Source organism: Anneissia japonica, unplaced genomic scaffold, assembly GCF_011630105.1.
Source record: "Anneissia japonica isolate Jap-2015-1 unplaced genomic scaffold, ASM1163010v1 scaffold3436_len560460_cov161, whole genome shotgun sequence".
NCBI classification, from domain to species: Eukaryota; Metazoa; Echinodermata; class Crinoidea; order Comatulida; family Comatulidae; genus Anneissia; species Anneissia japonica.
Window position 1 is genome coordinate 52,622 of NW_022751570.1, and position 14,993 is coordinate 67,614.

The 14,993-nt window shown below is 34.7% G+C and overlaps 1 protein-coding gene across 6 annotated transcripts in view; it reads left to right on the top strand.

The window, feature by feature from the left end:
* The window catches only part of LOC117121758 (MAM and LDL-receptor class A domain-containing protein 1-like), a 32,552-nt gene that overhangs the window by 11,983 nt on the left and 5,576 nt on the right, over positions 1-14,993 (top strand). For 4 of the 6 annotated variants that reach the window (XM_033267063.1, XM_033267065.1, XM_033267064.1 and 1 more), the window contains 7 exons: positions 2,232-2,567; positions 3,236-3,310; positions 4,078-4,206; positions 11,719-12,054; positions 12,846-12,974; positions 13,948-14,286; positions 14,728-14,799. In XM_033267063.1, the coding sequence (XP_033122954.1) occupies positions 2,232-2,567; positions 3,236-3,310; positions 4,078-4,206; positions 11,719-12,054; positions 12,846-12,974; positions 13,948-14,286; positions 14,728-14,799 (1,416 nt within the window). The remainder of the gene's footprint in view (positions 1-2,231; positions 2,568-3,235; positions 3,311-4,077; positions 4,207-11,718; positions 12,055-12,845; positions 12,975-13,947; positions 14,287-14,727; positions 14,800-14,993) is intronic. The other 2 variants (XM_033267067.1, XM_033267066.1) reach the window with 2 other exon arrangements.

Genomic DNA, 14,993 nt, shown 5'->3' on the forward strand with positions numbered 1-14,993 from the left:
TAAGATTTAATAGTGAAAAATAATTAAAAAAAATATGTTGGCCATACATATTTATCTGGAAGTATTGCAGAATGTTGGTTACTGGAGAAATAGCATAGGCCCCACTATGTAGCGGTGAACTGATGATGTGATATCATGAGTGTTGGTAAGAGTTGGTACAGTAATAGTCTTGTTTATTGAACAACTTGGTCATATCATTCAGATGTCTCCATAGAATAAACTTGACATTTTTTGCTGCTTTCATATTTTACCTTTTTGAATCCATACGCGATTTAACCTTGTGCTTCTATGTATGTTTGTTACGAATATTGAAGTTTGAATAATATACTTCAAATAATGAAGTGTTATTCATATTACTCAAAAACGCGCCCACAAAGTATATTAATCACATATCGTACAGCAGCAAATTAAACCTGCTTATGTTTTCATCCTCCTTTTGGATTTTCACATTATAACATGTTATACACTATACTAAATGTATATACAAATTTAAAATAGGTAAGACTATTTGAATACATAGACGTAATATTTTATATTTCTTTTTCAAACAATGCTTTAAATATGAATATAAATAATATTTATATTAACTAAAAAAATAACATTCATTTAAATGTGGACATAGTATTCGCTACAATAATAAGATTAACAATTTTCAATCTTGTAATCAATTTAATAAAGCCGATTAAATTTTAATCGTTTAGGAAATTTACTCATGATTCTTACTGAACTCTAGGCTTAGGCGTATGTATACATTGTGTTCTGTATTTAACATTATTCTATCTTTGTCAATATAAAGTTGAAGGTATGTCCTAGTCCCTGACCCTTTTATGACCCCTGGGTAGGCTTATTTTCATAAGATTTTTACGAAAGGATACCGTGTTTGCAGCTAGGAATCAAATTGTCTTTACCCAGTACCGCTCGTATATTTTATTCATGTGGGGAATGTTTAACCTTTTTATTCATTTATTTTGTTGTTCAGGTTTCAGGTTCAGGTTTAACTTATTTACTCATTGTAACTTAAATACTAAACGTAAATAATGAGGGGTGCAGCAAGTGACAGGCCAAAAAAGGTGTACTTTGACAATGGCCCTGTTGGAAAAGGACCCTAACCAAAACTTAACTATGGTGTAAATAAATCCATCTTTATTCACATGAAATAACATATAATAACATGATATTATTGATGATAATAATGGTGATAATAATTATTATTATTTAAAATCATATATACCAGTCTACGTTTAGTTAATATAGATGTCCATAAATTACATTTAAATAACATTTTTTTTTATCTTTGTCAATTTAAATTCGAAGGTATGTCCTAGTCTCCGACCCTTTTATGACCCCTGGGTAGGCTTAAATTCATAAGATTTCTACGAAAGGATACCGTGTTTACAGCAAGAAATCAAATTGTCTTAACCCAGTACCGCTCGCATATTTTATTCGTGTGGGAAATTTTTAGGCCTTTTTATTCATTTATTTTGTTGTAGAGTTTCAGGTTCAGGTTTAATTTATTTACTCATTGTAACTTAAATAATAAACGTAACTAAGGAGGGGTACAGCAAGTGGCAGGGCCAAAAATGTATACTTTGACAATGGCCCTGTTGGAAAAGTACCCTAACCAAAACATAACTATGGCGTAAATATTATTATTTATAATCATATACCAATCTACGTTTCATTAAAATAAATGTCCATAAATATATTTATTGATTATAATTGACTCGTTTTGTTTAGTATTTATTGTAATAGACCTATGTTTATTAGTAATATCTTAGTTAAAATTAAATAGGCCTATGCTTTTTTTGGTCAAATCACGATGCATAAAAAAAAGACATGTGTAAAAAAAGACATTAAAATACGTATTGCTGACCTTTAAATCTTTCAAAAGATGGGAGAGTGGCAAGACAAAAGACAGTTTCCCAAGTAATTTCAACTTATGTAATTTATACAGAAGTTTTATTTATACATCTCAGCCTCGCGAAAGGCCAACGAACCACTGAAATATGTCTTACGATTCCTGTGGGCTATCCTTCACTCTGAAAAAATCCACATCCAATCAATCAGAATTTATTTATTCATTTACTTATATATTTTTTATTTATCAAGTCATTGATTGATTGAGTAAATGTAATAATAGATTTCATTTATCCTTGGTTTATTTATTTAAATATCTTATCTCGCCTTGTTTTAATTGAGGTAATCAATTATTGATCTTTCTATTGTTTTAGAGGATTATTATGCATACATTGAAACTACCTCTCTATTTGCTGGAGCGTCAGCGATTCTACGGAGTCCATTGCTACCATTCGCGCAAAATTACAGTTTAGAGTTTTACTACCACATGTACGGATCTGGAATAGGAAGACTTCAAGTTTTTAGAAAATCCACCAACGGCTATAGTTATCTATGGTCAAGATCTGGTAACCAAGGGAATTCGTGGCATTACGCCAAAATACAATTCCAGCGTTATGGAAATAGCGACAACTATATCGCATTCGAAGGCATTGACGGAACGTCATTTACAGGGGACATAGCAATTGATGACATACTCATCAGTGTCGTAGGTATCTTTGATTTTGTTATTCAAAAATATATTTTCCAACACGGCAATCAATACATACAGCTTGATCATCATTCATAGTCGTTTGTCGTATCTGCGTACCGATAAATCCTGGCGGCCGGTTATGCATGCCAGGAAATAACGATATTATATGGGTCTGTTTTACATGGCGAGATCAATTTCAATTGTTATTGTTATAATTCTGATTTGTAACTCAGACTAGCCAAAACAAAGGGCATCTTATTAGTGACGTTTTAAACTACCCTGCCGATTGTAATATAATAAAAATGATTTAAACATGATACTGGTGTAGGCCTACATAATACTTGAGAACTTGAATTATTATCAAGAAATGTCATACGGAGGGTGCCGAAACTAGTAAGCAAAACGTTCTTTAATATATTAGCTGAACTTCAGCCAATGCAACAGAATCATTTCACACAATTCCGACTGATTTCACAACAAAACAACGTTACTCGACGGAGAAACACATCACAACACATGATGCAACAACTTATCATATGATTACTGAGAAAACAACAGACTCAACAATAGATTCACCCCATAAAACTATAGATGATCTTACAACCTCTGACATTACATCACAATTAACAACTAAACAAAGATACTCCACAGAAAACCAAACAACGTCTTTTTATATAACGGCTAAAGGTAGCACGGGTGCAACAACTTCTATTGAAGTAACCAGTCATTCTGATTCAACAGCATCGACGGACTCAAATATAGGTATGTTGGTCGTTTTGTCTTAATTTTACAATCAATATTTTGTTTTAAATACTAAACTTAAAAGCGATTATTTTTCGATCATCTATTTATGTACAGGTTCATAATGGCTACATTTGCCATCCAACCACATGAGAGAAAACCTCTCAAAACGGGACAACCAATGAGACGACGACATGTCATAAAGTAGACGACTACTTTAGCTATTGTACTACTATTTTATTACTCCAAATAACCTACTAGGTCTACCTAAGTAAATAAAGTCAATTTGTACAAAAATTTAATAAATGTGTAACCTTGCTAATTATCTAATAAACGAATAAAGTGTTTGCAGTAGTTGCCTCATCACATGCTTACGTCATAAATTGTACAACGGGTACTGTGACACTAGATAAAATGTCTAATTTCTTATTTACATGAGTTCAATTAGTAATCAACTTTTAATGAGACATTTACATTTTTAATATTGAAATCAATAAACGTATTATACAGCCAATGTAAAGGTGGATAGTAAGAAGAATGATGTTAAATAATATATACATCTGTCTTACTTACCAAGATAGATAATTGCTCGTTCTAATTTTTAATTCACGGGCCGAAGCCCCAACTGTAAATAAGTCTTCTTACTATGGTGAATTTATAGGTTATCTCTCCGAAGAAAACCAACCAACTGAAAAAGATGAAGCATAAATGTATACTATAAGTTAACATGACCGTTGAAGGATTCTATTGCTTTTGTAACACTTTCTTTGTGCTTCATTTTTTCGTAGTAACTAACTTCCAATATGGTTGGGGAGGTTGGTATCAAGAATCTAGTGACGATTTCGATTGGACACGGAAATACGGTTCCACATCATCAATTGGCACTGGACCAACAAGCGGTCACTCAGGTTATAGTCGTGAGTAGACCTACATGTATTTGCCAAACACCATGGCTAATTGACTAACCTACAGATTGACAAACCGACTGACTGATTCACTGTATTTATAATCGATTAACTGACTAACCGGTTTATTACACTCACCTGTCCGAAGGAGAGGCAAAGAGTATGTGTCTATATGTCTGCCGTGGTGTGTGTGTGTCCTTCAGGACGCAAAGCTCAAAAACTAATGGACTGATTTTCTCCAAATGTTTATACAATCGCAATAGGCCTATAACAATATAGGCCTACCTTGGTCAACGAATTTGGTGCTGATCGGAAGATAAGATGTAGATTTTAGAACGTTATTTATATTATATTTTTCGGTCACAGCTGACAGAGCTTACTCGGGCGGATCATTCGACTGAGTCGTTTGGAGCAGGCAGGGCAGACTCGTATGGAACGCCAAAAGGACAAATTACAAGTGGCGCAGCGCAAAAGTCAAGTGGCCGTGCAAAAGTCAAGTGGCACTGTGCAAAACTAAAGCAAACTAAAAATGCTTGTGCCAGCACTCATAGGCGGATTCAAAGGGGGAGGGGGGAGCCGACCCGCCCCACCCCCCTTACCTAAATTTGTCAAATTTTTTTAATTAAGAAAAAAAGAAAGTTCGAATAAAATTTTGAGTCTAGGAGTGCCATTTCCGGCCATTTACAGGTGCCATAGTCATTAATATTCTTACCTCAGCCCCAACCATAGACCCCCCGCCTGTGAAAGTCCCTCTTCGGGCCACCTCTATTTCAAATTCCTGGATCTACCACTGTACTTGACATTTGCGATGACTTTTGAACTGCCGATGTTAGTTTGTCCTTTTGGTGTGATATCACCAAAAGGACAAACCACAAGTGGCGCAGTGTAAAAGTTAAGTGGCAGTGCAAAAGCCAAGTGGTGGCACACGCATTTGAGTTTACACTGCGCCACTTTAGATTTGCATTGCTAAACTTTAGTATTGCGCTGCGCCCCTTGACGTCTTTTGTATGGAACGCCATTTGGCATCAAAATGAAAATAAACTCATTTTTACTATATTATTATTATTATTATTACTTTGTTCTCGTCGGGGGACATCCCCCTATTGGAACCTCGCCCCCACCCCCGTCGGGAAAATCCTGGTGCCACCCCTGAATTAAACTGTATTTAGACAAATAATTCCAAACATATTTTCAATACTATAGTGTACCCTAGAGCATGATTTTTTCTTTCATTTATTGAATGTTCTGGAAATTCCGATTTACTAGTATGTTCTACCTCCTTTTAAATCATCATTTACATATTCAGTTAATTAGTATTCAATTCCTCAATCATCTACATCCACAATTGGAAATTTGCTTCCCATCGGAGTGTAGAAATATGAAAAAAATAAAATTTAAGCCTAGTAATTAACAGCACAAGCAATAAAAATCCTGTCTCTTATACACATCTAGATGTGTATAAGAGACAGACTTTAGCTATTGTACTACTATTTTATTACTCCAAATAACCTACTAGGTCTACCTAAGTAAATAAAGTCAATTTGTACAAAAATTTAATAAATGTGTAACCTTGCTAATTATCTAATAAACGAATAAAGTGTTTGCAGTAGTTGCCTCATCACATGCTTACGTCATAAATTGTACAACGGGTACTGTTCAACAATGTTTAAAGTGGGTGACCCTTTCCAGCATAGCTGATACGTATGGGCCCACTTTGACAACTCAAAGACAATACAGAAAAGGAGAAAAAAACGGTAATTACATAAAAATCAAGAATTGATAGATTTATAATATTTATACATAATTTAAAAAGGTCAGTTATAATACATAATTGAAATAAAAATTCAAGTGTAAATAGTGAATAAAGAGAGAGGAGAACATCAATAGAGCGACAGCGTGTACCAAAGAACAATCAATGGGAATCGAAGATTCAGGACTTGAATCTGGTTTTAAATATTGCCAAGGACAGAGTGTTTGATTTAAAAAAGCGAGGCAGCCAAGTTGAAATTTCACTCATTGAGAGACAGTCATTAGGTGCAACGTTGAGAAAAGTGCAGAAGAGGATGTGCGAGGATGTACTTCGAGAATTAAGCGAAGAGATCGATTTTGCAGCTTCTGAATTTTGTGGACATTCTGGACGCTTCTATTACCCCAGATGGAGGCGCAGTAATCTATATAAGGTAGGATTAGTGTATTGTAAATGAGAAGTGAGGTGCGTCGATCAAGAAATTGTCGTGCTCTGGCAATACTTTGTATGCGATGGTAGATTAGTTTACGAATGTGTGGTTGCCATGTTAATTTGTTGTCAATAAGTAATCCTAGGTGTTTGTGAGAAGTTACTTGTCGAATTATTTGGTTATTTAGAGTGATGTTAAGTTGTTCATTAGCTATACGTTGAGGTGTTCCAATTAGCATGACTTCGGATTTTTCGAAATTAAGGATTAGTCTGTTATTTCGTAGCCAGTTTGAAATTTTAAGGAAGTCAGATATTAGTTTGTTGGCTATAGTGAAAAGGGACTTGTCTGAGACGTGAAAAAATAGTGTCGTCGGCATACATTTCGCTGACAGAATGCGTAGTTACTGAGGTAAGGTCATTTATAAAGAGGTTAAAAAGTAAAGGGCAAAGAATTGAACCTTGTTTTGTGAAAGAGAATTATTAAATGAAACTTGTTGAGTTCTGTCAGTAAGAAATGACTTGAACCATATTAATGGAGTTTTTGTGATGCCATAATAAGTTATTTTACGCAGGAGGATTTGGTGGTCAACCATATCAAATGCCTTCCTCAAGTCGATTAATGCAACGTCAGTGAGGAGACCATTATTTATGTTAGTGAGCCAGGTGTCATAGCAGTTAGTAATAGCAGTGAGGGTAGAAAACCCATATCGGAAGCCTGATTGATTAGTAGATAAGGAGGTTGTTGATGGAGATAAAGTTGGTAAGTTGGTGGTACATGGTGTACGGCTCTTTCAAAATGTTTGGAACATGAGGGAAAAACAGATATAGGCCGGTAATTAGGTGTCATAAAGCGGGCCTGATTTGTGGATGGGAACAAATTTGCCGTGCTTCAATTTAGTTGGAAAGTGACCAGAGCGAAGGGACATATTAAAAAGGTAAGTGAGATGTAGTGTTATAACAGGCGCTGCTAATTTAAAGAGTTTAGTATCCAAACAATCTAAGCCAGAAGCAGAAGAAGTATCTAATGAATTTAGTTGCTGAAGAATAAAATCATTGTTAATATTTATAAATTCCAAATTATTGGGTGTCTGAATTAGAACTAGTAATAGTCTTGTTCATTGACCTTGGTCACATCATTCAGATATCTCCATAGAATAAAATTGACATTTTAGATGACGGGGTACGTCCCGTATTCTTCTTTTTTTTATTTGTAATTTTTCTGCTGTTTTAATATTTTACCTTTGTAAATTCATACGCAATTCAGACTTTTGCTGCTATGTATGTTTGTTATGAATATTGAAATTTGAATAAATATACCTCAAATAATGAAGTGTTATTCATATTACTTAAAAATGCGCCCACAAAGTATATTGATCACATATCGTTACAGCAGCAAATCGAAGCATGTTGTGGCAAAATGGCCAAGTTGTAGCAAAAATTGAAATTCAAGTTATTGGTATTTTCAGATACCTGAGTATGTGATCTTTAAAATGAGGGGTCATTCATTCAAATTGGAAATTTCAAGCCTAAGTTATTGGAAAGTGAATGTAGAATTACTCTTAGAGTCAGATAAACACGATTTTGAGTAATTACCTTTCAAAGTTATTTGTGCATACATTGCTTAATAGAATGAACTATGAAAAATAACGTTAAATAAACAATTTGTTAAACCACTTCCAGAACTAATACTTTGGGACATGATTAATAAGACATTAAACTGTTGATCTATAGTGAAAAACAAATTTAGATTTTTATGTAATATTTGAGCTCCCATATTTTATAGTTCATTTACTCAATACTGGACTGTGCGACAAGTTAACCATTTCGCCAGAACATGCCTCAATTAAACCTGCTTATGTTTTCATCCTCCTTTTGGATTTTCACATTATAACATGTTATACACTATACTAAATGTATATACAAATAAATAGGTAAGACTATTTGAATACATAGACGTAATATTTCTTAATTCGTTTTTAAACAATGCTTTAAATATAAATATAAATAACGTTTATATTAACTAATAAATAACATTAATTTTAATGTGGACATAGTACCGGTATTCGCTACAATGGCATTTTTCGTTTTGACTACGCGGCCAGTCTACTACGAACTAATGGACCGTGACGGCAACGCCAAGACACTGTTCGCGTGCTACACCAAGAGCTGTTTTCGTTTTTTTAAGGCGACTACGACGACGCAGCACACGTACGTAGGCCTACGGAGGAGAGTTAGTCGACCATGGTTTTATTACCAGGGATTGTTCCCTTGTTTTATATTTGAAAAAGGAAATGTGAAAAAAAAATCTTTAGTCAAATACTGTATGTAAAATAAAAAGTTTCCAGAAAACACTGAGTGATGTTTCGCTGTTGGCTAGGATCTAGGCCTACGCTAGGCCTAGCCTAGCCTATGGTGTCAAAAGAGTCGGGAACCGGGAGAAGAGGGGTGCCAGGCCTGCTCAGGCAATTTGCCAAATGCAACGATGATGTACAAATAAATGTAATTTTAAACAGATGTATTTATATAGCAAGGCTTGATCCACGATATCATGGGCGCAGATACCCTAGCTAGCGGCACCAGATAACGTGTTTTCTCCTACCCGAAATCCATCATGACAAGGCTAGGCTAGCCTAGGCCTAAGCCTAAGAGGCCCATTTTTTCACTATCCCCTGATTTACCTAATTTTATGTTGTAACTATTCATTCCTTATTTATTATATGTGTGTAAATAGGCCTTCATAAAACATTTAATTACTCACTTGTTTTAATAATTATTTAATTATTGAACGAATAATGCTCGGCGGAGGCGATGAAAATTGCAACCTGTCTCTTATACACATCTACCTGCTTATACCAGCAGTTTGCCAAAGAATCCGGTTATCTGATTGGTCAATATTAGGGTAGTCGCCACTACGTCAAATTCAGAAATTCGGTTGTCGCGGAAGCTATCACAACGCCGATTTAGCCAGTAAGTTTTGTGAGCATGCGCAGATGTCTGTTACGCTCTATTTGTTCGTAGTAGACTGGCCACGTCGTCAAAACGAAAAATGCCTAATAATGCACCCAATACACCCACGGTTCCTCGTCTTGAGAGCCAAAACCCCTGGCAGTTTTGGCTCTCTAGACGAGGAACCGTGGGTGTATCGGATAACTAATAAGATTAACAATTTTCAATCTTATAATCAATTTAAAAAAGCCGTTTATAATCTAATCGTGTGGGAAATTTACTCATGATTCTAACTGAATTCTAGGCTTAGGCGTATGTATACATTGTGGTCTGTATTTAACATTATTCTATCTTTGTCAATATAAAGTTGAAGGTAAGTCCTAGTCCCTGACCCTTTTATGACCCTGGGTAGGCTTATTTTCATAAGATTTTTACGAAAGGATACTGTGTTTGCAGCTAGGAATCAAATTGTCTTTACCCAGTACCGCTCGTATATTTTATTCATGTGGGGAATGTTTAACCTTTTTATAATTTAAAATAGGTAAGACTATTTGAATACATAGACGTAATATTTTATATTTCTTTTTCAAACAATGCTTTAAATATGAATATAAATAATATTTATATTAACTAAAAAAATAACATTCATTTAAATGTGGACATAGTATTCGCTACAATAATAAGATTAACAATTTTCAATCTTGTAATCAATTTAATAAAGCCGATTAAATTTTAATCGTTTAGGAAATTTACTCATGATTCTTACTGAACTCTAGGCTTAGGCGTATGTATACATTGTGTTCTGTATTTAACATTATTCTATCTTTGTCAATATAAAGTTGAAGGTATGTCCTAGTCCCTGACCCTTTTATGACCCCTGGGTAGGCTTATTTTCATAAGATTTTTACGAAAGGATACTGTGTTTGCAGCTAGGAATCAAATTGTCTTTACCCAGTACCGCTCGTATATTTTATTCATGTGGGGAATGTTTAACCTTTTTATTCATTTATTTTGTTGTTCAGGTTTCAGATTCAGGTTTAACTTATTTACTCATTGTAACCTTTTTTGGCCTGTCACTTGCTGTACCCCTCATTATTTACTAAATGTAAATAACGAGGGGTACAGCAAGTGACAGGCCAAAAAAGGTGTACTTTGACAATGGCCCTGTTGGAAAGGACCCTAACCAAAACTTAACTATGGTGTAAATAAATCCATCTTTATTCACATGAAAATAACATATAATAACATGATATTATTGATGATAATAATGGTGATAATAATAATTATTATTTAAAATCATATATACTAGTCTACGTTTAGTTAATATAGATGTCCATAAATATTTATTGATTTGAAATTTCGAAGTAATTATTGTAATAGGGCGATGTTTAATAGTGATATCTTAATTAAAATTATAATAATACCTCCATAGTGTAGTAGGTAAGAAGTGGAACGTATCGCTTCAGTGTGTACGGAGGTTCACTAAATATAATGGGAAAAAATATTATAAATTGACCATCACTAAACTAAGTCGATACGTGAGGAATAAGGAATGCCCCATACATTTTAGCATGTACTGTACAATCCATTTTGTACCCATAGTTTTACCAGTAGGCCTAGGCTTATCTTACAATTGCTTTAACATTATAAAGAATATTATTATTTTTGGCTCATGTTCTTCTTATTTAAAAGGTAATTTGACATTAATTTGCAAAGGTCTTTCTAAAATTATAGTCAAAGACATCCAGACCCCACCCCACACCCAATCGCCCTTACCATGTTAGGTGCTTTTTAGCCAGCAAAAAAGTGTACAGATAAGAGTCATCAGCTTATTTTCTACTTTTGGGGTGGGGGCCATTTATGAGAATTTTCAGGCTAATACTATTGTTGGCCTTTAAATCTTTCAAAAGATGGGAGAGTGGCAATTGTCATTTATACAGGAGTTCCCTTCTTCCTGCAAACATCCCAGCCTCGCGAAAGGCCGAAATCGCGAGTTGGCGTTCCATACAATATCGTCAAATGCCCCACCCTACCAAGCCGAATTGTGCATGGGCAAGGGCGTTACTCCACTAAAGAACGCAGTTCACTGTTTTGAAAAAAAGTAGGTGATTACCCCCGGTGAACTACACAATTGACCACTAGAAATGTCTTAGGATTTCCGTGGGCTCCTTCACTCTAAAAAAAAAAATCCAAATCCAATCAATCAGTTCGCTTTTTCGTTCGTATAATTATTCAATGTATTTATTCATTTACTTATATATTTTTTTATTTATCAAGTCATTGATTGATTGAGTAAATGTAATAATATATTTCATTTATCCTTGGTTTATTTATTTAAATATTTTATCTCGCTTTGTTTTAATTGATTAGGTAATCAATCATTGATATTTCTATTGTTTTAGGTGATTATTATGCATACATTGAAACTACTTCTATATTTGCTGGAGCGTCAGCGATTCTACGGAGTCCATTACTACCATTGGCGCAAAATTACAGTTTAGAGTTTTACTACCATATGTATGGAGCTAAAATGGGAACACTTAACGTTTTTAGAAAATCCACCAACGGCTATAGTTATCTATGGTCAAGATCTGGTAACCAAGGGAATTCATGGCATTACGCCAAAATACAATTCCAGCGTTATGGAAATAGCGACAACTATATCGCATTCGAAGGTATTGACGGAACGTCATTTACAGGGGACATAGCAATTGATGACATACTCATCAGTGTCGAAGGTATCTTTGATTTTGTTATTCAAAAATATATTTTCCAACACGGCAATCAATACATACAGCTTGATCATCATTCATAGTCGTTTTGTCTATCTGCGTACCGATAAATCCTGGCGGCCGGTTATGCATGCCAGGAAATAACGATATTATATGGGTCTGTTTTACATGGCGAGATCAATTTCAATTGTTATTGTTATAATTCTGATTTGTAACTTAGACTAGCCAAAACAAAGGGCATCTCATTAGTGACGTTTTAAACTACCCTGCCGATTGTAATATAATAAAAATTATTTAAACATGATACTGGTGTAGGCCTACATAATACTTGAGAACTTGAATTATTATCAAGAAATGTCATACGGAGGGTGCCGAAACTAGTAAGCAAAACGTTCTTTAAAATACTAGCTGAACTTCAGCCAATGCAACAGAATCATTTCACACAATTCCGACTGATTTCACAACAAAACAACGTTACTCGACGGAGAAACACATCACAACACATGATGCAACAACTTATCACATGATTACTGAGAAAACAACAGACTCAACAATAGTATATTCATCTGTCTTACTTACCAAGATTGTTCGTTCTAATTTTTAATTCACCGCACCAACACCCCCCCCCCCCACTGTAAATAAGTTTTCTTACTATGGTGAATTAGGTCATCTCTCCGAAGAAAACCAACCAACCGAAAAAAGATGGAGAATATGGACGTATAACTATAAGTTAACATTACCGTTGAAGGATTCTATTGCTTTTGTAACACTTTCTTTGTGCTTACTTTTTTTTATAGTAACTAACTTCCAAAATGATTGGGGAGGTTGGCATCAAGAATTTGGTGACGATTTCGATTGGACACGAATATACGGTTTCACGAAATCGACTGGCACTGGACCAACAAACGGTCACTCAGGTTATAGCCGTGAGTAGGCCTACATATATTTTTCAAACACACCATGACTGATTGACTAACTTACTGACTGATTAATTCACTGGCTTACTAATCGCTTAACCGACTAACTGGCTATTTTGAGTTTTTTGCTTGTCTGTCTTCGTTTAGAAAGTAGCCTAGATCAGTCAGTTAAATTGGCGCAACTGTCCCTTACGCATGACCAGGGAGATCTTTACTAATTCCCTGGTTCAATTTCATCCGTTGTTCTTGTGTTTCAATTGGAGGCTAAAATGCAGGCTACGAAAGCGCACCGTCTTTTGGATGAAAGTGTAAGCCGTTGGTCCCATGTGCTTTATTGCCCATGCGGACTTTAATGAACGCAATACATGTTATAGAAAAAGTAGGTGATTTTCCATCGGTTTACAGCTCAAATCACCGACAGAAGGTCTAAATGGAATTATATCTTCTAAATTTGTAGGCTATCCTTCACGTTGAAGAATTCCAATCCAATCAATTTGTTTGTACTTTCATACGCTCGATCCTCGTTTATTAATTCACCTATTTGTTTATTTATTTACGTAATATAAATTTAATTAAATTACTACTGTATTTATTTATTTATTTTCTGTATCATTAAGTCATTGATTGAGTAAATGTAATAATTGAGTCATTGATCATTTTTTATTGATCAAATCTTCATCTTGCCAACGTTTTATTTCCTGACGCAAACTCATTTCCTAATAACACTTGCAGTTCCCGTTGCTATTAGGGAATCGAATTCATCACTAGTCACCAAGCGCAAGCTCGGTGGTCTAGTGGTTAAGACATCAGGCTAGATCACCCGAATCACTCGCGATTATTTTTTTCGCTAGTATTTTTGGGGACGTACTGAGTATTCAGTATGATTACACGTCAGGTAGGGCAAAACATCACTCCTATGATAATTTCCTGACGCAAATTAATTTCCTAAACTAATCAATAATTGATGTTTCTATTGTTTCAGTGGATTACTATATTTATATTGAAACTTCGGATCCTATATCTACTGGAATGTCAGCTCGTCTACAGAGTCCATTGCTACCACTGGCGAAAAGTTACAGTTTGGAGTTTTACTACCATATGTACGGATCTAAAATGGGAACACTTAACGTTTACAGAAAATCCACCAACGGCTATGACATTATATGGTCACGATCTGGTAATCAATGGAATTCGTGGCATTACGCCAAAGTACAATTCCAGAGTTATGGATACAGTGGTACCTACATCGTATTCGAAGGCATTGATGGAACCTCATTTACAAGTGACATTGCAATTGATGACATCAGCATATTTGTAGAAGGTACTTTAATTTTGTAATTGAAAATATATTTTCTATCACCGCAACCATTACTGCACAAACGTAATCATCATTCACAGAAACATTTTTATACGGAATGCTGCAAGGTGTTTTGTATATAATAAGAACTACCGGTACCGTAATGTATGCATCAACCATTAGGATATAGCGGCTTCTTGTTTGAAATACAAAATGGTATAATAATAAAATTCTACATTGTAGCATAATGAAAAGGCATTAGTTTTAACGTGAATAGGGGCAATGTTCATACGAAGAATGTTACTACCCACACGGCCCTTTCAGTAGTCTGCACCGAAGACTTATGTCTAAGAGGGGATTCGTCTTAAAGTACACAATAAAATAAACTTGAAATTATATAACCTTTTAAGCAATAATTAAAATAACATACTAATACTTTTTTTCATTAAACATTTATTACATCAGATTCACTCTATACAATTCTGCCTGATCTCACAACTTCTTCAGAGTCAACAACATCGGCTGACTCAAATATAGGTATAGTATATTTGTCGGTTTTGCATATAATTTCGTAACGGATTTTTAGCATAACTCATTTTTACTTAAGCAGATATTTTTCGATCATCCAGTTGCGCACAGATAAATCCTGGCGGCTGTGTATGTCATGAAATAACGGTATCATAATGCGTCTATTTGACATGGTGAGACCAGATTCAATTTATATTGTATAC